The 27325-nt window shown below is 39.8% G+C and overlaps 1 protein-coding gene across 1 annotated transcript in view; it reads left to right on the forward strand.

Moving 5' to 3' along the window:
• Positions 1 to 27325, forward strand: part of CD109 (CD109 molecule) — a 161706-nt gene that overhangs the window by 35197 nt on the left and 99184 nt on the right. The window contains exons 7-8 of the mRNA XM_049653909.1: positions 16915 to 16943; positions 24147 to 24377. Coding sequence (XP_049509866.1) covers positions 16915 to 16943; positions 24147 to 24377 — 260 coding nt within the window. The remainder of the gene's footprint in view (positions 1 to 16914; positions 16944 to 24146; positions 24378 to 27325) is intronic.

Consider the following 27325-nt stretch of genomic DNA (forward strand, 5'->3'; position numbering starts at 1 on the left):
TTACATTTCCATCCTTGAGGCCAGCAGCATTGATTACATTAGAGTTAGCTTATTCGTTTTTAAATATATTAATTCTACATTTATTGGGATCAATTATGAGGTTTTTTGGGTGAACAATGGCCCTTTAGAATAAGTGTTTCTACTAAGCTTTGTGGCATTCTGTACAGGTGTCTTAATGCCTCCTCAGTGGTGAGATTCAGACATTGAAGTGTGCTGGTCATTATCCCTGCCACTACCCTACCGTACCCTACCATCACCACCACCACCACCGCCTCTGCCCTCATGGCCACCGTCATCATCATCCTCTTTATAGTGAAAAGAGCTAAGTTCATAGTCTTCCATTGTATAAAATAGTTAAGTGGACATAATTGACAAAACATGGTGAAAATTCAGCAGGTCGTAATTACCAGAGGAGAAAGATGGAGTAGCTTTTGGTATTTGAAATCAAATCAGACTCTACGTTGGGTGGAGAGTGAGTCTGTCAATTTATTTCTTCCCTTCTTGGTTTTTATTTTTTCCTTTGGTGTGATGTTACCCTGGAGTTCCATGCCAAATCAAGAAAAAAAGTTTAAGAACACTTGAACTCATGGGTCAGATATGAGAACTGTCCTCTTACCTGTGAAGGCATATGGAATGATTGAATTATTTTTTAATGTCCTAGAAATCATTCTTTCTGCTTTATTCCCCTTCTCTTTCCACAGTTTCAGATGGTCATTTGTAAACTTTCAGTGTTTCTCTTGAGTGAGGTTTGCCTCAAATGATAACCAATACACCCTTTCCCCTTATTAATGAATTCCCTGTTGATGGTTTTACATAAACCTGATTTAAGAAAAAAACCTAAACAGAAAATGTCAGTGGAAACCTTGGCTGTTCTGTAGGGCATCTTGTGCTACAGTGGGAATTCATTGTTTATTTATTTATGGTGCCAAGCCTACTTCCATCTTCCCATTGAGGCATTGGCATGAGACTTACTCTATGAGTGTAACCATATTATTTATTAATTGCTTTTTCTTTTTGCTTTAAAATCTTGGAGAGTTAATGGGGTGTTTACTTCCTATTTTTTAAAAGTTAAAAATTCTTGGGGTGCCTGGGTGGCTCAAGTCAGTTGGGCATCCGACTTCAGCTCAGGTCATGATCTCGCAGTTTGTGAGTTCAAGCCCTGCGTAGGGCTCTGTGTTGACAGCTCAGAGCCTGGAGCCTGCTTTGGATTCTGTGTCTCCCTCTCTTTCTGCCCCTCCCCTGCTCATGCTCTGTCTCTCTCTCTCTCCTTCAAAAATAAATAAACATTAGAAAAAAAAAGTTAAAAATTCTTCTTTGTCCTTTATTGTCTTTCTCACATTGATGATAGGGTGTTTTATTTTCTATCTTGATCCAGGTAAGGGTGGGAAATCAATATTTCTCAAATTTGAGATATTAGCTGAAAAACTTAAAAAAAAAAAATCCAATTCAGTTTGGATGGGCTTTCTGGTGGATACAAAGCTCCTGAGCGTACGTTTCATGGCTTGTAGATCAAAATCAGTCCCACGGTTTTTATGAGAGTAGATTAATTAGTGTGTGGGCAGGTCTCCCAGGGCAGGTTTTCACAGGAAGCTTTGCCAGTAGAACTCAGTCTGAACTTGTAGTTTTGTGAGAATTATTTTTAAAGGGTGTGGACTCTTCATTCACATGTCTTTACTATTGTGTGATATGTATTTATACGTATATATATATATGTGTGTGTGTGTGTGTGTGTGTGTGTGTGTGTAAATATGTACATGGTGCCAGAGGATAAAGGACCATAATGTAATCACGATGTGGTTAGACTCTGAAGCCAGGCTACCTGAATAACCTTCCATTAGTGATTGTATGTGGTCAGTCATGATCTCACCAGGCTTCAGTTTTATTATCTGAAGAATAGTGGTTCCTGCCTTATGCAATTACATGGTTATTGTATGGATTAAGTGAGATAACATGTTTATAGCACTTAACACAGGAATTATTCAAGAAAATGGTAGCTATTGTTATTAAAGGTGAATAGCAACAATCATGACAGGCAATTATTAATCATCAGTTGGGATGATCTTGAACTGGGAACTCTATAAAAGGCACATCACTAGGAGGAACTGGGAAGAGATTTAACATATTAAATACTGAGTTTCCTTACAGTGCCAGGGACTTAATGCACAATACTTCAGTAACCTTGTGACGAAGGCACTATTATTTTCATTTTAGAGATGAAGAAACTGAGGCTAAGAGAGGAGAAATAACTTTCTGGAGTTAACAGGGTAAATAGTAAAGCTTGACTTTGAAGTTGGTTCTGTTGGTTCTGAATTTGCAGGTTTATACTGCCTGAACAAAAACATGGCATATTTTTTGTTTGCCTTACTTTGGGGTATTGGTGCAATGTTGCATCAGTCACCTTGCTGTAAAATTATTGTCGCGTTTGCGTGTGGTGATTTAGTCCTGGATCTAATGAAATCTAATCTGGATCTGAAGAATCACAATGAAATGCTAGCTCTCCACCTAATTTACTTGGAGCTTCACAGAATTTTGGATCTGGATGGGACCTCTGAGATAAGCCAATTCATAAATTATTCAGTCAGCAATTTATGGCTGAGGAGACTAAGGCATGGTGTTTGGTGACTTGACCAAGAGTTGAAAACATCACAGGCCCCCAGATTTGCAGTCCAGTGCTATTTCCATTAGACTCTAGGAAATTTTCCTAACACATGGAGAGCTCTGCGGAAGGCCTAACATATGGAGAACTGTGTGTAAGACCTAGGGTGTATTTGCAAATGTTGATTTTCCTGATATGGAAGAAAATAAGGCTAGCTAAGGGGTTTTAAAATGCTTACCTGCATATTTGTGCAAGTTTCTTATTTCAGCTCAAGGTGGAGTTGCTCTTTATGGACTAATGGTTCTACAGGGGGTGGGGGTGGGGCTAGGAGCCTCATAGATCTTTCTAACACTAAATCCTGTGGCTTTCTCCAAGTGTGAGTTGTATTTATTAGAAATGCAGACTCAGGGTGCCTTGCTGGTTCAGCTGGTGGAACATGTGACTCTTGATGTCGGGGTTGTGGGTTTGAGCCCCGTGTTGGGTATAGAGATTACCTGAAAATAAAGTCTTGAAAAAAAAAAAATAGACTCATGTCCACTCCTTCAAGACATTGGTAAGGTCCAGGAATCTAAACTTTATGTTAAGCAGTCATCACAACTGATTAAAATGAGAATTAAAATGAGAATGACTCGTCTTCAGCATCTCACGAATTGCTTCTGACCAAGTAAGTGCTGGAAAGCCTGAGGGTGAGAGACATGCCCTTGCAAGTCTAGGATGATTCATGGCTGGCTGAGAGAAGTCTCCTCCTAGACTTCCGTATTTGCTTTCAAGCAACCCCCATCCCTAAGCATTGGGGTTCATTTTATGCGGTAGAGAAGCATATTTTGGGGTTTGATTACGAATCAGTGACTGAGTGAAGCTGAAAGTGAACATACTGATTCTTCAAACTCCAAGTTAAACATGTGCTGCTCCTCTTCTAACACGAAATGAGTCACTCCTCCAGTGACTCACGGAGGGGTTGTGGTGGAAATAGAAATCAGATCCTGTAAGAATTTGGGCTGGGTTACCGTTTGATCCTTTATGTTGTAAAGAGGGCTTTACAATGCTGAAACCAGTTGTTTGCCCAATGACATTTCCCCCCCATTAATTTATTATTTATCGGTTATTTGCTCTGAGCGTGAATGAATGGGGGCGATTGGGGAATAAGAGAAAGGAAGGATTAGAGGAGGTTCAGAGACTCCGGAAGGATAACATAACATATAATATTTAAAATGCAGAAGGCTGGAGAATTTTTATTTCTTTTTTGTATAAAAAATTCAATGTGGTTTGTAAATAGTGCTTCTTGTGTGTGACCCTGTGTCCCGTACCATTACCTTTTACATCCAGAGCTATACAAATGCCCATTCATAAATGTTCTACTTCTGCTGATATATTTGGCATTTAGTGGGAACAGTCATTTCACATACTAGGGGAGGGAAGGGTGTGCTGGAGGAAAGAGCTGATGGCTGGGAGTGGTAGTCATGGGGAGATAGAGGTTTGTGTGTCTGTTTTCTGAAAAGATGCTACATTCTGCTTTAAAGTTTAGGGAGACATCCAGGGGGAGATGTACAGCAGATAGTTTTGAAATTGCAGCTAGGGAGAGAGTTTAAGGCATTGTTTTCACAGAGGCAGACAATATTCGAAGTCTTGGTGGGAACATGTAAGATGCACAAGAGAGACAAGCCTATGGAACAAGACTGATGATAGAAGCTTGGAAGAAGGAAAATAAATCAATGAAATGGACAGTGAGCAGCCAGAGACTGGGATAGATTGAAGATGGTAAGATGTTTCAGAAGCCAAGGGAAGAAAGTTACAAAAAAGGAAAGTTTTAATAGTCCCAACTGTCCCAGAAGGTCAGAGAAGAAAAGACAAAGACAGAAAAAAGAACATTGGTGATCCTCAAGTGAATGGTTTTAAGTTGAATCAAAAGCTTAGTTTTAAGTAACAAAAGGGTGGTGAGAGAATATGAGGGTAGGCTACTCTTACCAAAGTTTGATGGTTTAAAGGAGAGAGGTAGATGGTCTTTTAAAATGTACAGTAGAGAGGTAAAAGTGGTGGCTGCAAAAGGGGATGGGTGGATAATTCATGGATAAGAAATGGTGGGATCAGGATCAGGAGCACAGGTAAGTGGATTAATCATTAAAAAAAAAAAAGACTTGTACTTTTTGTTTTGATGCAAGAAAGAGATAAGGAAAGAAATATTTTGAGGGATGAACTTGAGATGAGGAATAAAATTGAAATACAGTTTTAGGAAGACCTGCCTCTAAATTGTACACATCTGGTCATCTCTTCATAGGAAGTGGGGATATACATTATAAGTAGTGGCCTATTGGAGAAAGAAGTGCAGAATTGGAGATATTCGCTGGTGGTGTCCAAATGGGCCCCTGCTGGATTGTGGGATGTTGGAATGCAAGGGCTAATACTTGTATTGGTATTGGGGGAGGGAGCACAGGAGAATGAAGAGAAAGGGGTATTTATGGTGGTAGTATGCTTTACTTGAAGCTCGAAGGGATGGGGTAGTTATTTTATTATTGCCATGAGGTTGTCAGTGTGAGTAAGAAGTGGAATTGTAATATATCATCTCTTGGTCTGGGCTAAGATGATCATCATACCAAAGGTGCAATGTCAAAACTTGACAATCAGAAGGAAATTATAGTGGGTCTGGTCTTGCTCTATGTCTTGCATTCTTCATTTCTCTTAGGAAAATTCCATGACTTGACTTTCTTCCTTTGAAAGGATGAGGGTGAAATTGGCCAAAGAAAATTTGATGGGGGGAGTTGGGTAGGGAGGTAGTGGGCAGGTCCTTGGGTCTTTAGTTCTGAAGAAAATGGCTCATGAATTAATCTAAAAACCAGAGTGGTAAAGAGTTTGGACACAAATAAGGAGTTATGTTTTTTTAAGAGTACTTGATAGCTGTTGGTAGCAGGGCAATATTGGGAATTTATATTTATGAAAATGTAGCTGGCAGAAATGATTTAATATGATAAATTTAAGTTTCGCTGAAATTCTTGTTAAATCTTCTTAGGAATACAGTTAAGACAGGGCATTACTATTTTGAGAATTCCAAATATTTATTAGGCATCAAATTGTACATGGAACAGTATTGGGTAGGGTAAATATTTGGCTCCTCAAGGGGAAACGAAATAGGTTTCGTTTTATGTGCCATCTTGAGTTGATGGTAGAGGCTGCTTGGAGTGTCATATTGATGGTTTCAAGGTCAAGTCTGGGTTCACTGGAATAGAGTGGATGGATTAGCTGTGTCTGCCCTGGGCATGGGAAGGGGGAGTATGGTATGAATGCTGCAAATGAATGTTGGGTTGAAGAGGGATGGTCTTCTGCAGGGCTACATAGGGGCTTGAGGTAATCACAATGCAGATAAGAGGGGAAAGGTGAAAGAGTGGATGTGTTCAAATACTAACACAAGAGTGTACTAAGCTACAGAGGAGGGGCAGGGATGAAACATGAGATTTCGTTTGGACTAATATTTTGGAAGTGATAGCCAGGTCTGTTCTGTATAGTTTGGGAGACACAGTGGGTCAGAGTGGGGGCTCTGGAACCACACTGGAATTGAACCCTGTGCACTACCTTTTACTATCTAAGTGGCCTTGGGCAAGTCACTTCATTTCATCTAATCTCGGTTTCTTTATTTGAATGATGGCAATAATAACAATACCTACAATTAGGGCATTGGTGTGAGTATTACATGAAACAGTGCTTCAGAGCCGCATTGTGCAATGTGGTAGCCACGAGCCACACGTGGGTTTTGAGTGCTTAAGATGTGGGTTGTGTGAGATGGCCTGCAAGTATGAAATAAATACTGGATTTTGAATACTTCATACCAAAAAGTGCAACAAAACTGATAATTTTTTTAAACTGATAAATTTTTAATATTGATTACATGTTCAGTGATAATATTTGGGTACATTGGGTTAAATAAAATATGTTATTAAAATTAATTTTACCCATTTCTTTTTTTCTTTTTTTAGTGCACTTCTTTAGAACATTTATCATAGTGTCTGGCTAAACACTGGAGAATGTTAGCTGGCTAAACATGCTAAACACTGGAGAATGTTAGCTGTGTCGTACCCAGCATTTCCTAGTATCAGATGTTAGTACCAATGCCACCCTTCTGAGCACACGCTGTGGCATCAGGCCAGGTCTCTGTTGAAGGCACTTTGAATTTTTTTTAAGTTTACTTATTCATTTTGGTGGGGGAGGGGCAGAGGGAGGGAGAGAGAGAATCCCAAGCAAGCTCTGCTTGCCAGTGCAGAGCCGGCTGGGGCTCGGACTCATGAACCGTGAGATTATGGCCCGAGTCGAAATGAAGAGCTGGACTTAACCAAGTGAGCCACCGAGGCACTTCGATTCTGACTTCGAGTGGGCCTTATTTCTTATCCCTTGAGAAAGGAGGAAATCTCCCTAAAAGGAGCATTATACCATAGGGGTTCAGTAAACTTTTTCTGTAAAAGGCCAGATGGTAAACATGATAGGCTCTGCTGCCTTATGGTTTTTGTTGTTTGTCTTTGTAGAGGCAAAGTAGCTATAGACTGCATAATAAATGAGCGTCCTCATGGAATTTTATGGCCACTGAATTTGGAATTCATATAATTTTCATGTGTCATGAAATATTACTCTGTTTCTTTTTCCGGCTATTTACAAATGCAAAACCATTTTTGGTTCACAAACTGTATGAAAGTGGGTGTGGGCAACATTTGGCCCATGGACCGTAGTTTGCTAACCCTGACATCAAAAGTGCCCTGTACATTTAGTAGCCCAGAGTCTTGTGTGACTCTTGGTTTTTCATATGTATCGCACCTAACATTTAGTTTATACTGTACCATTTTATTTATTTTACTTTTAGTGGGTTTTGTTCGACCTGTTTATACTCAGTGGTCTAAATGGAACAAAACATCATTTATGAAACTCGTGTTTATTGGGATGTTTGTAAGTAAGGAGAGGCAGGAGAGAAAAAAAAATTAAAAGGGTGTATATGGGACCAAAAGAGATTTGCTTTGTTTTGTTTTACTAGAAATGCTTGTCTTTTCTGTATAGATTGAATTCACTGAAGAGTTACTTAACCTTAAAGTGACATTAAACTGTGAAGCAGAAGCATATTTTAAGATTTTGTCTTCCACGGATTTGGAGTTGAAAACCCCATTTCTCACAGTCTGTGAACAAAGAAAATGCTGAATACTGAGAATATGTAATAACTTGGTAAAGAGATCAAAGTTTTCAGCTAAAAAAGTGATATACTTAAGTTTATTACTATATATTCCTCAATAGCAGAGAGTTGCCAAAAATAATTAAGCTGTAAATACTAAGCCAGGCATATATTTGCCTAGGAAATTCTGAGCTGCATTTGTAAATTTAATGGGAACAAGTTGAAAAAAAGTATACACACACGCACACACACACACATGTATTACACACACACACACACACACACACACACATATAGTGGAAAAGCTATTTCTTTTTTTTTTTTTTCCATACAGAATATTTCTGGACCAATTGGATTTCCAGTTACACACTACCCCTTCCCTTCAGCAGTTCTCTGCAGAGCTATTTGGTGAGCACAGATGTCAGAAGAGGCAGCATACGGTATTATAGAGTGTGTTTAAAAAGTTAAGGGAAGGTTAGTTTTTGTGTATGCTTATTACACAACTTAAAAATAGCTGGACTCTATTTGTAAATCAAATGGCCAGCTCTCAGTCTTGTGCCAATTGTGAAGCCTTAAAACAAGGTTTCTTTTGAGTGGCTTCGGCAGCGATGGGAAGGAGAAAGCATCTGAAAGGGTTCAAAGATTGACTCTGGTTATACACAAAAATGACCGGAGTTTTACAGACTTATCTACAATAATATTGAGAAGGACTTCACATAACAGAGCGGATCTTTAGTCTTTGATTTAAAAGAGTGCCATGCAGTGTTTTAAGAGGTGGGGACTGTTTCCCATGTCTGAATGGAAACTTGCTAAAAGGGAGCAGAAGTGGTCACAACAATTTGCAAATTCTATTTAATCTTCAAGCTAGCAACAGTACAGAAAGAGATTACTATTCCTCATCTACACTCTCACCACTCTGCTCCCAATTTTATGTTTTGACTGTGTAAATTATTTCTAGAATGTAGGACTTTCACATAAGGCTTAGTAAGTGCCTAGGAAATTCCAAGCTGCATTTGTAAATTTAGAGGGAACACAACATGTTGAAAAAAATGTCAAGTACTTGAAGTCGACCTTTTAATAAGGACACACAAGAGCAGTGAGTGGGCTTTAAATTGGATCTCTCTACACATCCTTTGAGCCACTCCCTGAATCCAGTCAGAATCAGGGGTGGGTGGGACATCTCTGCCCCTACACTCCAGCTTTTGGGGGCAGTTTCTGTTTCTGACTCTGTCTTTCCTGGGTCTGTACACAGACACTCTCATGTGTCAGAGTAGTGGGACCCAGGCATGCAGTCAACATCCTTTTCCAATTTTTCTCTAATGAGAAAACCCCTCAAAAGTTTGACCAAAAGAGCTACATTAAAAAAAAAAGGGGGGGGGTTGGTAGCTCGTCTTGAATTGCTGAAATGCTTGCCCTCCAATTAATCAACTTACTGGATTTATTTGGATTGTAGATTCACAGCTGTTTTTTACTTTCTCCTTATTTGGTGTCACACTTAGATAAAAATAAATCCCCCGCCCCTTGCCCTAATGCGCGCGCGCGCACACACACACACACACACACACGCGCACACACACACACGCGCGCACACACACACACACACACACACACACAGTCTTTGTAAATCTGGTGGTGATGGAGGTAGACTGTATGTTAGTCCATGATGGAAAGGAAGCACATTGTTTCCTCCAAGTCACTGGCTGACAAAATAGTCAACCCTGATGATTTATTCTAAAGTAATGAAAAATAAATACCTCTCAATAATCGAGGGTACTGATTTGCTGGGGCCCTGCTTTCTGCAGTGTAATTTTTTTGATTTTGTTCCAATGTTGGATATTGTGGTGGATGCTGTGCTGTGCATGCTCCCGATGGAGCCTTTCAGGGAAGAAGCACTCATTCCCTCTAGCTACTGGCAGTGTTGCCACAGACTGCCTTCACAGCCAGCCCCCTTTGGGAATTGGCTGTGGTAAAGGGAATCACCTTGCCCCAGGGGCACTCCTCCTTGGGTGAGTGTCCAGTCCCCTCCCCCTGACTCAGGACAGTTCTCAAGGATCATGGCTGCTCCTGAGCTCACTTGTGACACCTCTGGAGCCTGCGTTGTAGCTCTGCCTCCCTCTCTCCCCTGTCCCATCTCCTTCCTTTCCCTTCCCTTCTCCAGGTGCTGATCCCAAGAGCACTCCCTATAAAACCACTTGCACTTAAAAAAAAAAAAGTTTATTGTGAGAGAGAGTGGGTGCAGAGAGAGAGGGAGACAGAGAATCCTAAGCAGGCTCCACCCCCAGCACAGAGTCCAAAGCAGAGCTCGATCTTACAACTGTGAGATCACCACCTGAGCAGAAATCGAGAGTGGGTGCTTAACCGACGGAACCACCCCAGAGCTCCCCAAACCCTTGCACTTTAATCACCATCTCAGCGTTGGCTTCCCTGGGATCCCAACCATAGACAGATGTGATTATTTAAATTTCCTTTGAAGAAGGATTTTTCAGAAATTGAAATTAACCTCAAATGTATCAAAACTAGTGTGAGGAAGTGTTATGAGAGTCGGGAAATTTTCAAGTTTTTATTTCCTTTTCAGAAGTTCTTGTATAACATGAATTATTTTAAAATTAGCTCTGCTACTTCAGTGCTTATAGCGTGACTCTAAGGGTTGGGAGAAACATGGATGAAAGAGAATCCCCAGGTTCTCTGATGACTAGCATAGAGTTGAGGAGAGGAGCCCCAGGTAATGGAGATTTTGAGTGGTGATAACGTGCACAAAGAGGCTCTCTAGGCTGGGAACCTTTACAATAATCAAAGGTATGCAGGGTAAAAGAACAGAGGTACAGCTGCTGTTCTTGTCCTGAGAGTGGTGATTTTTAAAAAAAAATGTTTATTTATTTTTGAGACAGAGAAAAAGCACGAGTGGGGGAGAGGTAGAGAGAGAGGGAGACAGAAGATCTGAAGCGGATTCTGAGCTGATAGCAGAGAGCCTGATGCAGGGACTGCGAGATCATGACCTGAGCCGAAGTCAGACACTTAACTGACTGAGCCACCCAGATGCCCCGAGAGTGAGTTACAGTTCAGATCCAAGAGGCAGCCTGCCTGTGTTAGAATGTTGGCTCTGTTACTTCTTTTCTGTTTGACCTTGGGCAAGTCACTTAATGCCTCTGTGACTCAGGGTTCTCATTTGTAAAAGAAGGATAATAATACTTAATAAGATTATGATGCCAATTAGATCAGCTAAAATATGTAATGCTTTTATAACACTATAAATAGTGTCTGTTATTATTTTATTCACCAAACTTAAAAGTTGTATGCAGTCAGACCCCTTCGTTGTTTTATTGCTTCTAAGCAAAAATGTGAGTCTTCCATCCTCTACACCAACGTTGTCCAATACAAGTATGGTGCTACCACTCATGTAATAGCATTTTCTAGTAACCACATTAGAAAGGTTAAAAAAAGTGGGGGGGGGGGGGGGGCGCCTGACTGGCTCAGTCAGTGGATCATGCAACTATTGATCTTGAGGTTGTGAGTTTGAGCCCCATGTTGGCTGTGGGGATTACTTAAAAATAAGATCTTTAAAAATAAGGTAAAAAAATTGAGGTGAAATTAATTTTAGGGGCGCCTGGGTGGCTCAGTCAGTTAAGTGTCTGACTCTTAATTTCAGCTTGGGTCTTGATCTCATGGTCATGAGTTTGAGCCATGTGTTGGACTCCATGCTGGGTGGAGTCCAACTTAAAAAAATTAATTAAAAAATTAATTTTAATATTTTTTGTTTAACCCAGTAATTCATAAAATATTATCAACATGTAGTAATTGTAAAATCATTACTGAGATAGTTTATATACTTTTACTTTTTTAAGTCTTACAAATATGGGTGCATTTTGTATTTGTAGCACATTTCAGTTGCTCATTTCAATAGCCACTATGGCTACAGGCTATTGTGTTTGACTCTATACCTTTAGAGGTTTGCTAGTTACTCTTTTTATTTCAAGAGTATTCCAGTCATCCATTTCTGTGATTGAACCACCCCAAAACTTAGTAGTTTAGGACAACAATAGCTCATTATTTCTCACAAGTCTCATCCAGCTTGCACACACAAGATTGGTGATTATCGCTGAATCAATTATTACCATGATAGTTGTGAAATTTTCTAATTCCATGATTCCTTCTGTGTTTATTAGTTGGAATTTTATGGTAAAGAAGAACCTTTTCTTCTTCTTTCACTCATCTATTTACTTATAGGGCAGCATGAGCACATTGACTCTTTATTCAGTAGGTTATAATCCATAACTTATTTGAACATTCAAGTATTTTCACCGTTCCGTTATATATACATTAAAGCGTTGGATTGCATGTAACTCTTTCTCAGTGTTCTGCAAGATGAGCAAACTTTTCTAAAATATTTTGACTTGATAAATGAGCGATGTTTTACAATAGGAGTAGTACGTGATCCCGAATGTCACATGATCACAACCGAGCCAATGGTTCTTGAAATTATACAAGTCCTTTGGATTACAAGCATGTTTCCGGAATGAATTATGTTCGCAAACCAAGGTTTTACTATATTATTATTTGTATAATATTTTATTTATATATATTTATATTTATATAATTTATACAAATATATATAATGGAATGATCAGACAATTTGAACGTTCAAATAAAGACTTTTTTTTTGGCAGAGTTCTCTTATTATCCCTGTACCTATATATGCCTAGCCTCCCCTATTATCAACATCACTAACCAGAATGGTACATATTTTTTTTTAGCAAGGATGAACTTACACTGACACATCATAAACAACCAAAGTCCATCATTTACCTTAGGGTTCATTCTTGGCATTGTATATTCTGTGGGTTTTGGCAAATGTATAATGGCATATGTCCATCATTATAATATCATACAGAGTATTTTCATTGCCCTGAAAACCCTCTGTGTTCTGCCTATTCATCTTTCTATGCCACCTTGCAGCAACCTGATCTTTTTATTGTATCCATGGTTTTGCTTTTTCCAGCTGTCATTTAGTTGGAATTGTATAGTATGTAGCCTTTTCAGATTGCTTCTTTGGCTTAGTGATATGCACTTAAGGTTCCTCCATGTCTTTTCATGGTCTGATAGCTCATTTATTTTTAGAGCTGAATAATATTACATTGTCTGGATGTATCACAGTTTATTTATCCACTCACCGACTGAAGGAAACTTGGTTGCTTCTAAGCTTTGGCAATTATTAATAAAGCTGCTGTAAATATCTGTGTGCAGATTTTTGTGTGGTCATAAGTTTTCAACTCTTGAGTAAATGCCAAGGAATGTGATTGCTGGATCATATGGTAAAAGTATGTTCAGTTTTGTAAGAAATTGCCAAACTGTCTTCCTAAGTGGCTGTATCATTTTGCGTTGCAAACCAGCAGTGAGTGAGAGCTCCTGTTGCTCCACATCCTGGCCAGCATTTGATGTTGTCAATGACTGATACCAGCGTACTGGTATCTTATTGCTTCAGTTGCATTTCTTTATGATGTGGAGCATCTTCTCTTATGCTTACTTGCCATCTGTGTATCTTCTTTGCTGAGTTGTCTATTAATATTTTGGCCCATTTTCTAGTCGAGTTATTTGTTTTCTTATTGTTGAGTTTTATTTTTTAAAACTATTTATTTATTTATTAAAAACATTTTCTTAATGTTTATTTTTGAGAGAGAGAGAGAGAGAGAGAGAGGGAGAGAGAGAGCGCCTGTGCGCGCGGGGCAGGGGCAGAGAGAAAGAGACACACAAAATCCGAAGCAGGCTCCAGGCTCTGACCTGTCAGCACAGAGACCAATTCGGGGCTAAAACTCACAAACTGTGAGATAATGACCTGAGCTGAAGTCAGATGCTTAACTGACTGAGCCACCCAGGTGCCGCTTATTGTTGAGTTTTTAAAGTTCTTTGCATACTTTGGAATACAGTCCTTTATCAGGTGTGTCTTTTGCAAATATTTCTTCCAATCTGTAGTTTATCTTCTCATTGTGTTGATGTTGTCGTTTGCATAGCAGAAGCTTTTGATTTTGATGAAGTCCAGCTTATGAATTATTTCTTTAATGGATTGTATCTTTGGTGTTATACCGAAAAAGACCAAGGTCATCTAGGTTTTCTCTTATGCTATATTCTAGGAATTTTATAGTTTTGCATTTTATATTTAAGTCTATGATCTGTTTTGAGTTAATATTTGTGAAGGGGGTAAGGTCTGTCTAGATTCACTTTTTTGTATGTAGATGTCCATTGTTTCAGCATTACTTTTTGAAGAGACAGCTTTGCTCCATTGGATTGCTTTTGCCCATTTGTCAGAGATCATTCAACCATATTAGTAGGGGTCTATTTATGGGCTCTATCTTCTGTTCCATTAATCAGTTTGCCTGTCTTTTGCCAGTACCACGCTGCCTTGGTTACTATAGCTTTACGGTAAGTTTTAGACTTGGTAGCATCAATCCTCCAACTTTGTTCTCCTTCAATATTGTAATGGCTATCCTGGGTCCTTTGCATCTCCACATAAACTTTAGAATCAGTTTGTTGATTTCCATAAAATAACTTTATGGGATTTTGATTAGGATTGCGTTGCATCTATGGCTCAAGTTGGGAAGAACTGACGTCTTGACAGTATTGAGTCTTTCTATCCGTGAACATTGAATATCCCTTCATTTATTTAATCCTTCCTTGATTTCATTTACCAGAGTACTTTCCTCATATAGGTATTGTAACCGTTTTGTTAGGTTTAAACCTAAGTATTTCTTTGTTTGGGATGCTAATGTAAATGGTGTTATTTTTAATTTCAAATTCCACTTGTTCATTGTTGGTATATTTTTAATTGAGAACATACTCTCTTCACATGTGCTGAGGTATGTGTTAAGATCAGAGTAAATTCTGCTGTGTGAAGGATATTCTCAATTCCATCTTTTCCCCCATATTGAACTATTTAAATGTTTCAGTTCAAATATGTTACAGGGTTTGTCTTTTAGCCTGGAGAGTACCATGACTCCCTTCAGCAAATATTTTTACAACACAAAACTTGTCCAGTAAATTGTCTGTATTTATGGTGCTTTTGAATGTCTCACCAAACTTAGTTGCTGCAATATCATAGGGCTTCTCAGTTTCTCTTCAATTCAGTATAGAATATGCCCATCTCATTAAAAATAAGAACTTGATGAGATGTTTCTTCCCACAAGTTGAGATATTCCCAAAGCATGACTATAGTATTTCAGAGTTAAATCTTGTGCACATTAAACCCATCTCATATTGATATTTTGCTGCTCTGAAAAGATTCAGGACAAATGCTAACTCAGGATGCTGGGAGAGCAGCAGAACCTGGAATGATCCTGGCAAGGACTCACGCTGTGTAAAAGGCCTTTTATGATTTGGTCCAGCCTCATCTCTATAATCCTCTCTCTGCCAGCTCTTTGCTTCTGTAGACTCATGCTGACCTCCACTCTTTTGCACTTGCTGTTGCTCTGCCTGGAAGCTCTTCCCTTTCCTTCGCATCTGGCTAATTTTCCTTTATCCTACAACCCTAGACTCTGGCATCATGTTCTCTAGGTGCCTTCCCCTGATCCCTCTGAGGTGGTCTCTGCCCTATCTTTATTGCAGCCCTTCCATGTCGAGTTATATCTGTTCAGTTGTTTCTCCTTCTTCTCCTTTTCAAGACACTTTTTGTCCTTTGTCCTATTATTTAAGAGTCTTGCTCTTTGCTTTCTATGGCGACAGTTATTGGATAAACTGATCTTTGCTAGGGGATAAGTGATTTTGATGAATTGCTTATCTGCTGCTGAAAACATATTTGTATTTCATGGAGGCCCATTGGGGTAGTGGTCTTCAAAGTGGGTGTATGCACATCGGGGGTTTTGCAAGACCATTTATAAGGATGTAGGCAGGCAGGACATGTGTTAGCTTTATTTCTTCTATTTGAGCAAAACTAAGGAATTAAGGTTTTCTAATATTTAATATATTGGTTGAGAAAGTACATATATGTGACTTGATCCTCTAACTTGACATTGGTAATATGTCCTAATTGACTCCGTGCTCCATTATAACAATTTGAAGACCTTGCTGTAGAGGCATGCTGACATCCCCAGTGGATAGCTCTTCAGGTTTTCTGGCACTATAATGACTTACAGTTATGAAGTGTTTCCTGTGTGGCAGACACTGTTCTATCCACTTTACAGATATCAACGTACTTATTCTTCACAACCACCTTGTGAGATTGGTACTATTATTAATTAGCTTGCTCATGTTATGGATGAAAAAATGGAGCCTGGATAATCAGGTACCTTTTTCAAGGATGGGGTGAGCACATGGTTGATTCATTTTAGAACTGATGTAGTCTAATTCCAGAGGCCACTTGTTTAACCCCTGCTCTGTACTGTGCTGTGCTCTGGCATCTGTCTGTTCCTACAGGGTAGACACATGTGGCTTCCAGGAGGATGGGGGCCATGCCTGTCTTGTCATTGTGGTAAAAATTCTTAAATATTCACAAATATTTCTTAAATGAAGGAACTGTGAGGACCTGTCACCACCTCTGAACTCATGTCACTTAAATGGGAACTTTGGATAAGTATTCTTTTGTTTTTAACTTGAAACATTTTTTTTCCCTTGAAATAATTAGATCTGATGAGAAATTGGCATGAGTTAAGTTAGAAGTCCTATGTTTAGAAACTTTACATGAAAAAAAAGTCTGCCTCACTCTAATACCAGTGAGTCAGTTATGAGTCCCAGCTCACCACTGACATGACTAATGCCTTCCTTTTCTTCTTTTATCATGAGGGTCTGAGAACGTAAGAAATAAACCTTAGGTTCTTCCTCAACACCGATTGAAGTGTCCCTCAAATGTGTATAACCTGAAAGCAGCAACAAGAGTAGCAGCAACAATGACAACAAAAATGATAATGGAAAAGAGAAGCAGAACTTAAACTAATCTTTTGGGGGGGTTCACCCACTGATAGCCTTTTAAGTCTGGCTCCACTTTCCTTAATTCTTCGGCACAAGGATATGTAATAATCTCTCAGGTGTTCTGGGATTTAATAAAATTGTTTTGTTTTGGCCAAATAAGTTTGTGATTCTGTAAGCTTATGATTCTTTCCACATCTGAAAGAGTATTTAGGAGATTCTTGGGAGTTTTGTATTATATCATCATATTCCAATTATGACTCTATTTTCTTCCCTGTTTTGCTTTTAGGCTCTTTCAAGACACTTACTCTTCCATCAGTAAGTATCCATTTAAAAAATTTGGTTTCAGAAATATACATTGCATTGATGAGACAAATAAATCAATATTTTGTTGACTTTTATATCAATTTACGTTTCTTGTGAGTTTGTCTTGAGTTCAGTTTCACCTTTAAATTAAGAATAATGTTACTTTGGGGCGCCTGGGTGGCTCAGTCAGTTGAGCATCCGACTTCGGCTTGGGTCATGATCTCGCTGTCTGTGAGTTCGAGCCCCATGTCGGGCTCTGTGCTGACAGCTCAGAGCCTGGAGCCAGTTTCAGATTCTGTGTCTCCCTCTCTCCTGACCCTCCTCCACTCATGCTCTGTCTCTCTCTGTCAATAATAAATAAACACTAAAAAAAAATTATAAAAAAAATAGAATAATGTTACTTTAGGGGCACTTGGTGGCTCATCAGTTGAGTGCCCGACTTCAGCTCAGGTCACGATCTCACAGTTTGTGAGTTCAAGCCCTGCATTGGCTCTCTGCTGTCAGCTTCGAGCCCCACTTTGGATCCTCTGTCCCCCTCTCTCTCTCGGTCCCTCCCCCTCTCATTCTCTCTCTCTCTCTCTCTCTCCCTCTCTCTCAAAAATGAATAAACATTAAAAAAATTTTTAAAAGAATGTTACTTCAGGGAGATCGGTTATTAGCCTCTTCAAATTCATAGCAAAGATTTTTTGCTTGTGAAACAGGGAACTTCACTGGGGAAACCTTCCTGGAGTGTTGCCAAGAAACCTGGGCTGGTTTGGTGCCGTTTCTGCCTTACTGAACCTCAAAGTTTTGAGTGTGAAATTAACACTCTGCCCCTCGGTTTCCCTGTCCTAGAAAGTGGAGGGTCACGCTGAGCCATATTGAAGCCTGAGACATTGGTGATATTGATCCTGTCTTTGTTAAAAAATTTTGTGTTCATAATTTAATTTTTTGCACTACCTTTTCTATTTTAAAATATTAAAAATTTACTTATCTTGATTACTGATTTTTTTGGCTCCTCCTTAAGTTTTGCACCAGAGGCAAGGGTCTCACTCACCCCACCCTTGTCCTAGCTCTGGAAAAGGGGATAAAGAAACTGCTTCCTTCATAGGGGGTACTTTACCTTGGAGGTGAAATGAGATGTGAAAGTGCTGTAAAATTTGCTATGGAAGTGAACAGGGGTTATTATTTTGTTGAGAAAGTCGTAAAACCTGGTGATTAAATGCTGTTTGTGAACTGATCCTGCTTCTCATAGCTTTGATTTGGAAGTTTGTACTTTTATTACCATGTTTTATTTTGGAGCTTCACACTTTGAATGTACTGTAGAGAAAGTAGACCACAGCATCCAACAAGAGATGCGATTTGGTATACTTTTCTGAGAACAGTTGACTAATGACTTTGTTAAAAAACAAAATTTCACCCGGTAAATTTGAAGATCTAATTGGCTTTATTAAGAGATTCATGAATTGGGCAGGATCCCACCTAGCAAGCAGAGGGGAGCTCCAAAGAGTTGTACAACACGGAAGGTTTTTGTAGGAAGGAAGGTGGGGCAAGGAAGTTATTAGCAAAAGAAAAGAAAGGATTGTTCCAGGCAAGGGAAGGGCAAGGGGTCTTATCCTGCAGATTACCTCATCTTCCTTTGGGTGGGGTGGGGGTGGGGGAGAGGGCCCATGTGACAGATGACCTCATTGGTGCTTGTCAGAAAGTTCCAGATTGATTGGCTTAAAATTCCACTCCTGGAGAGGTTGAAACTGCAGTTAATCCTGATGTACTGTTCTGGGAGCAAATGACTCCACCGTGGGCCTGTGGTTTCTTTTTAACAACTTGGGCCCCGATACTTTACCTACTTAATGTAGGATTAGCACTAACTGATGAGCCAGGTTCCCCCATTACTTCTTGAAGGTTACTTATCAAGCACATTCAGAAAGCACATTAGTTTTTGCAGGGGTGGTGGTAGGGGATGGTATTCCTAGAAAATGTAGCTCTACCAAACAGTACTTTATAAAAATTACTTATGTACCATAGCTGTTGTTTCTTACCTATTATGTTTGTACTTTCCCTCTTAAGAAATATAACTGCTTTTCTATTGTTGAATAGGAAGTAGGGAAAGAGAGGCAAAGCAGGTGGAAATGGGGGGAGAGCCCAATCTCAGTGGTAATAAAACATTACATTGTGTTTATGTACCCTAAAATAATAGATGCTGGCCATGATGGTGTTGAAAGAGTATTCCAATGAGAAGATTAAAATAAATCCTGTGTAATAGAATTGTCCTGTAGCAGAAGAGGGTGGGATTTAAGTTCAGAAACCACAGCTTAAAGTACAACTGTCTGGTTTCATCAGAGAAGCCTATAGTTACACAGGCTGGAAGTGTAGAAAGGCTGGAAAGAGAAGGCATCAGGCTTGGGATTGTTCCAGTAATGTCAGTTTGTTATAAATTGCACTTGTCCAAACTATCATTAACTGGGCTTTGGCTGCTATTATTCTTTTAATCCTTACCTATGGGAAATGCTAACTCCAAATCCTGTATTTGTCTTTCCCAGTAATGCCATTTCTATTGTAGATAGATATAGCAATTACCTATCGAAGGCTTTCTTAGACATTATATCCCTTTTCTAGTAAAACAAAAATTTAAAGACTTAGTCATAAAGTGTGTCTGGGAAAATTTGATAATGCTTGGCAAAAATAGAAAGTTCTGCATTGTTATGAGTTGTCAGTTAAAATAGGCTCAGCTTTCAGAGTGTGCACTTGCATTCTGATGTTTGTAATATTTCAGATTGTTTTTTGAGGTTCTCATGAATTTTTGCTGTAAAATGTAAATATTTTGACTTCATTAAAACAAATGGTTTTTAATATCTGATTAGCTCATTGTTTCTATTTTTGATGCACTAAAATCAACTTTTAATAAGAAGTAAATAAAAATGATTGATGCTTAGTATAAAGGTTATTTTTTTGCAGAAAATGTCTTAGGCAAATTTCTTTTATTCTCTGTAAATAAATCCAACTTAACACGAGGGAGAGGTTTTTAAAGTTAGGAATGTTTTGAAGTTTATTTTATGTATAATTAACATTTTAAAAATATATTTTAAGTAGAAACTGTCATCTTAAATCCCTCAATTTTATTTTGGAAGTTATTTGAAATCTCTCCTTATTTTAGTAATTATAAGTAATTAATGAAGTAGAGTAGGATAAATCCTATTTTGTTGTCTCCGTTTCCTTGATAATTGATCTTTCAGAGAAGGTTAAATGGTTTTAGTCATCCCAGATTAGTTCCTTGCCCACCAAGGATCTTTTGTAAATTTTTATTTGTTTTTATTAAAAAATTTTTTTTTCAATGTTTTTATTTACTTTTGAGGCAGAGAGAAGGCATGAGCTGGGGAGGGGAAAAGGAGAGGGAGACAGGAACTGAAGCCGGCTCCACACTGACAGCAGAGAGCCCCATGTGAGCTCCAACTCACGAGCGATAAGACCATGGCCTAAGCTGAAGTCAGACGCCTAGCCGACTGAACCACCCAGGCGCCCCAAGTTTTATTTATTTCTATTTTATTTTTAAGTAAACTCTACACCCAACATGGCGCTTGAACTCACAACCCCAACCAAAAGTCATTAGTTCCACTGTCTGAGCCAGCCAGGAGTCCCTCCCCAAGGACCTTTTTGAGCACACTTGCCTTAAATACCCTGGGCAAAGAGCAATCATTTACTCAGGAAATTTGCATTTATGTATGTACAGAATAGACTTAGCATAATGAGCACGCGCCACTCAGGTGCCAATTGGTACTTGGCTGATCAAAGCTCCTTGATGTACTGCTGCCAGGCAGTGTCCGTCTGTGGGAACTGTATCTTTTTCCAGCCCTCGGCGCTCAGCTCAACATGTGAAACTGCAGAATCCCCTTGGGTAGATAACTGGTTCTTGCATAAGAGAAGGGCATGGGAAGTCTCTGATGAGGGAACCTCTTTATTACCAATCCCTGGAACTCTTTCAGTAACTGGGACCCCAAGAAGGCAGAAGGATCAGTAGAGATACAAGCGCTTTTAATACCTTCTGGGGGCCTCTCCACTATGGGGAGCAGGTTACAACCCATTCTAGGTCTGATACAGAGAAAAACCTTCGTAAAGATTGCTTAAAATCCACATTATTTTCTTCATTCTCTTTCACATTATGTCCCTCTACTGTTAACAGTGGAGGGTCAAGCTCTCTACCACAGCTCAGCATCCTTAGTGCCATGCAGAGTCGGCAGTGACACCACAAGGCGTATGGTGATGCCTCATGGTTTATAGAGTCACCTCTGGTCTACTGATACACCAAGTTCTTTTGTAATCTCTGACTTTCCAGCCCTGGGAATAACACTGAGGCTTTGAGGATCCTGAATCACCTAAATCTTACATATGGAGGGTGGGCAGGGTTTCTAATGGGGCAGCTAAAAAAGCAAATTACTGGGGCGCCTGGGTGGCTTGGTCGGTTAAGCGTCCGACTTCGGCTCGGGTCATGATCTCACGGTCCGTGGGTTCGAGCCCCGCGTCAGGCTCTATGCTGACCGCTCAGAGCCTGGAGCCTGTTTCAGATTCTGTGTCTCCCTCTCTCTCTGCCCCTCCCCTGTTCATGCTCTGTCTCTCTCTGTCTCAAAAATAAATAAACGTTAAAAAAAATTAAAAAAAAATAAAATAAAAAAGCAAATTACTTGGGGTAGCTGAAAGGAGCATAAAGATAGTAATGTCTCCTCCTGAGGCAATCCAGCTCCCTGATGGAGGATGGAGTAGGGCACAGAGATTGTGTTTTTGAACACGTCTGTGTTACTTCTGCTTCTTTATTTGGCATTCTCATGGTTAAATAGGGCTCTTTAGTTTTGTGCCTCTGAATTATTAATTTGACGTAAATCTTCAATCTACTATCAGTTCTGGAGCCTCTGTGCCACTAAAAATGATCAAACTATATCCAAATCACAAAAAGCAATCCCATCAAATATCATTATTTAAATATAAAGTATTTATGAACCTTTGCCATATATATGATATGCTGGCATATTTAATTTTCTGCTTATAGTATTAAAATATCTATTTAAAAGAATCTGAGAACTGAAGTATCATTTGGGAAAATAGAATATAAGAATGCAAGTTCCAAGCTAGACTCTTAGCCTTACTAGGTCACACATCTTTGGCTCATGTTGTATTCCAAGGACTTAGAACAATTTGGAGCTAGAAGGTGCTCAATAAATATTTATTGAAGAAAAGCAAAAATTGGCACTAGAAGTTATGTAAATGTGATGCTACTGATTGTTCTTCTAACATTTTATTAAGAATTTTTCCAATATAAAAAAAAACTTGAAAGAATTTTGTAGTGAGCACTTCTGTATCCACCACTCAGAATCTACCATTAATGCTTTACTATACTTGCTCTATTTCATATCTATCCATCCATCTGTCTCTCCATCCATTAATTGATCTTATTTAAAAAAAAATTTATGTTTATTTACTTATTTTTTGAGAGAGAGGGAGAAAGCAAGCCAGGGAGGAGCAGAGAGGGAGGGAGAGATTGAGTCCCAAGCAGGCTCCATGCTCAGTGCAGAGACCAATGCAGGGCTTGAACTCATGAACTGTGAGATCATGACCCGAACTGAAACCAAGAGTCAGATGCTTAACTGTTTGAGCCACCATGCACCCCTAATTCATCTTATTTTTAAAATGTGTCTCCAAGTAAATTGTGGGCATCAGTACTTTTCCCCCTAAATATTTTTTTGCTGACCATTTTATTGGTGGCTTGTTACATTTCCTTCATATTCTCATCCATATTGTGAGCTTCAAGGTAGCTGCAGTTACTGGAGGATCTCTGAGCTTTCTGTGGACAAAACTTATTTGCCAACACGAGCCAGAATTTAGTTTCAGAACCTCAGGTTTATTATCATGAAAACGAACTAAAAGTCAGGTATACTAGCCATCTATTGTGTAACCGATTATCCCAAAGCTTTGGGCTATTACAAGGCTGCAGTCAGGATGTCAGTTAGGCCTGCAGTCACCTGAAGGCTTCAGTAGGTCATTCCTACTGAATGTAAGGTAGTTCATTCATATGGCTGTCGAGCTGGTGGTGGGTTTTGGTGGGGGGCCTCATTTCTCCCTATGTGGGCCTCTCTACAGGCTTCTTGAGTGTCCTCCTCACATGGCAGCTGGATTCCCTCAGAGCGAAGAATCCCAGAGAGAAAGAGAACCAGGCAGAAGCCATCCTTTCTCTAACACAGCTTCATTATTTTCTTGAGAAGCAAGTCCCTAAGTCTGGGGAATGAGGCTCTACTTTTTGAAGGGCAGAGAGTCAGAGAATTGTCAGACATGCTTTAAAGACACCATATGGAGGCTTTTATTAGAGTAGTATAGCTCATCTTGGGTTTGAATCTCAGCTAGTAACCTGGAACAGCTTCCCAAATTCCTGTAAGCCCCTGTATAAAATGGTGTTAGTGAGAGCACCACCTGAAGGATTGTTGTAAAATGACAGGTCATGTAAACTGCTGTATGGCTTCAAGTCTGTTAATGCTGGAAGGTAAGAATTCTGTTGGTAATAGTAGTAGGAAAGCAGCAGCACCCCCATCCTTTCCAGGATGATGACCTGTGATGTGCAGGATGCAGGAAGAGAGCACACTGTAGAAAAGAGTTCTAGAGAGATACGGCAAGAAACAAGTCTTGTGCAAATTGTGCTTTTCACCAGTTGACTGCCTCAAAGAGGGAGGCATGGAAAAGTGTTGAAAGACCTTAAATATTCTGACCCACAGTGACTGTTGGGAAGAATGTACACTTGGGCTAGGAAATGACAAGGTGACTGGTGTTGAGCCCTCCATTCCGAGAACCCTGCAATTTAATGGGAGAGAAAACTACAGGATGTTAAGAGGGAAAACAAATTGTTTAATGTTGGTGCCTAGGAGGGGCAAGTTTTTCAACATGGCAATTACGTTTAATAATACTATAGACTTAAATTTTCTATTCTTGGGGTGCCTGTGTGGCTCAGTCAGTTGAGTGTCCAATTCTTGGACAAGTCATGATCTCGTGGGTTTGATCCTGATGGCAGGCTCTGTGCTGACAGTGCAGAGCCTGCTTGGGATTCTCTCTCTCTCCTTTCTCTGCCCCTTCCCCTCTCTCTCTCTCTCTCTCTCTCTCAATAAAATAAGTAAACCTAAAAAATAGAAAATTTTCTATTCTAACATAATTAAAAACATTTTTGAGGTAAAATAATGAGACTGATCTCTTCATTTTCTCCAGCTACCTCTGAACAGTGCAGATGGGATTTATGAGCTACGTGTAACTGGACGTGCCCAGGATGAGATCTTATTCTCTAATAGTACGCGCTTATCATTTGAGACCAAGAGAATGACTGTCTTCATTCAAACAGACAAGTCCCTGTACAAGCCGAAGCAGGAAGTGAAGTTTCGTGTCGTTACACTCTTCTCAGATTTTAAACCTTATAAAACTTCTTTAAACATTCTAATTAAGGTAAGTGCCAGATAGAAATAAAGTAAGAAGTTCAAGCCATCTTACTAAAGCTCTGTGCGAAGTTCTGGTCAGGTTATCTTAGAATTAGCCTTGGGTAATCTTCCCTCCCAACATGAGAATACTCTCTCTCAGAAGGGAAATGGTAGAGCAGTGGGGTCAGAGCTCAGGCTCCAAAGTTGGCTAGCTTGGGCTCCAGTCCTTGCTTCTTCATTGATTAATTTATTTGTTAAACATTTTTTGAACTTCTGTGGTCAGGGCTCTGGAGTGGGGCACTGAGCAGAACAGATTAAGTCCCCTGCTCACATCAAGCTTATATTTCAGTGAATAGTGTGGAGACAGGCACTAAATAAACACATAAATATGTATATAAAGGGATTGGTGTGTGTATGTGCGTGTGTGTGTGTGTGTGTGTGTGTGTGTGTGTGTGTGTAAGAGAGAGAGAGTGTTTATGTTTGCTCTTTTCTCTAGATTGTTAGGGGAGTCCTATTTGAGCAGAGACCTAAAGGAAATAAAAGAATGAGCCCATACATACAGAGGGAACACCTTGTGTAAAGGCCCTGGTGGGAACTCGTTGGGTGCATTGGAGGAAAAATAGGCTGAAAGTGTACCAGGGTGTGAGGGGACAAATATTAGGAGATGAGGTAAGATATAGGTATGTTGGTTGGAGGAGGGATGGACCATACAGGGTCTTCTTAGGCATGATATGGACTTTGGATTTTACTCTGAGTGAAGCAAGAATTCACTGGAGAATTCTGAGGACAGGCGTGATGTGATTTGACTTATAAAAGGATCACTGTCTGCTCTAAGAAGAATAGATGCTAGTTGTGTGAGAAAATTAATCTCTCAGAGCCCCAGTTTCTTTATTTGTAGAATGTGTAATAATAATAATACCTCACAAAGGTTTTGTGAGATAATCCAAGCACAGCATTTAGAACTATGCCTGCCACATAGTACATGCTCACTGAACATTAGCTCTTGTTATTATGGGAACCCCTTTGGCAGGGAGTCATTTGGCCTCTGCTGCTTGCACACTCTGATAGTCTGGAGGCAGATAGTTAGACTGAGTGTTTTCCTGTGGGAACCAAGTTGAGGACCATTGATATCCTGCTGGACCTGCTTTTCTATACTTATGCTGAGGAGAATACTAGACATTTGATCATTACATGGAAATAAGGTGATCAGCTCACCTCAGTTTGCCTGGGACTCTCTTGATTTTATAACTGAAAGTCCCTGGTCCTGGGAACCCTTTTGGTTTCCTTCAATGTTCTGATAAATGACATAGACTGGAAGGCAAATTTAGGTTTTTTAGTTCAACATCTTCCTATTCTTCTTAACTTCTTTGTTGTTATAAATTAAACTAAAAGCCAAACAAAAATCAAGCAAACAAACATGTATACGTGTAACTTCCAGCCAGATTGTGTTTGTAGCAAACACATCAGCTGGCATGCTGCTCAGTGTATATTTCTTGAATTTCCAAGAATTGCAGTCCTGTGAATCTCTGCCTTCACTGTATAATGGAATGTCTAAAAAGGAGGTTGGCATAGTGAATAGCATGTCTAAATTCAAGTAGCTCTCTAAGCAGGGCTTTATGGACCGCAGTCATATCATCTTTCACCATTTATCCACATATACTGAGAACTTAGTACGTGCCAGAAATTAAGTGTAAGGTGGGGGATTTAGAGGTCACCTGCCTGTCTCTGGCGGTTTGTATCCAATCTGCCTCGTTCTACCTGTGGTAATGAAAGTCAGCACTTGATAAATTGCCCGTTCTAGGCATCAACCCAGAACTAACCCTGCTGATGTGGGACAAATACCTCACAGAGGTTTTTGTGAGGATTAAAGTGAGTAATTTAAGTAAAGCATTTAGAACTGTGCTGTCTGTGCATTTTTATTATTTTGCCTCGCCATGGTGCTTTAGGATCTGCCTTTGAAACCTTTGATTTGTACTCTTGGGCTATTCTCTACAACTCTGGGCTTTGCTTGCCACATTTGGCTTTCTCAGAGAGACCTGTGGTCCTGAGAAATCCTACTGGCTTTGCCAGCATGTGGCCCTCTTGGCTCGGGAAGGGGCGTTTAGACTGAAATTCGACCTGGAACCCAGAGTGGTTGGGAACAGTGCCCAGGGGGTTGCCATACTCTGCTGTCTGCACCCGGGCAGTGAGGCTGGGATATGAACTCAGGTCCAGCCTTGCCACTTGCAGAAGCCATATGGGAGCACTGATGCCCACACTGCTGTCTTCCTCCATCTGAAAAACAGTCATTTGGGCCAGAATGTGATGTTTTCTACATCTTTCAGTGTAGAATAGTTGGTTTCTTGGCAAAACCTCTTAGAAAAAAGTGGAACTTAGTGTAACAAGAACCCCTGACTTGAACAAAGTTGTACTCCCTAGTACAGCACCACCTTCAGGCTAACGTGGAGAAGTGCACTGATGGCTGGGAGGCTAACTTCTCGGAATCCATCCTGCCCCGGTCAAGAAGAGAGTCAGTGATACTGTAATAGTAAGTGACCTAACAGGACAGCTAGTAGCTACACTTGTGGTGAGCATAGCAGAGTGTATAAACTTGTCTAATCAGTAAGCTGTAAAAAAAAAGAAAAAGAATTGCTGTAGCTGTAGGATGTAGCTAAAATATTGACTGTCAAGTCACAGTATGTTCAGGGGGTGCTCAGTGTTTTGTGGTTTGTTTGTTTTTTTTTGTCATTTGGTATTATTAATTTTGTCTGCCTTGATAACTGACCTTCTCAGGTTGAAAAGGCCTTCAGGGCCCTTTTGACAGTGGTAAAAACGTGCCCTACCTCTGCTCTAATTCTCGCTACCTCTGGCTACTCTGGCTTGACACTATGGAAACCAGTGCCTTCAACACCTCCATGGTAGCTGGCACAGCAGACTTCTACTGTGACTCCCTTCCTGAAGAAAGTACAGATGAATGACCTTGTATGGGAATAGCTG

This window comes from Panthera uncia, assembly GCF_023721935.1.
Source record: "Panthera uncia isolate 11264 chromosome B2 unlocalized genomic scaffold, Puncia_PCG_1.0 HiC_scaffold_24, whole genome shotgun sequence".
Classification (NCBI taxonomy): Eukaryota; Metazoa; Chordata; class Mammalia; order Carnivora; family Felidae; genus Panthera; species Panthera uncia.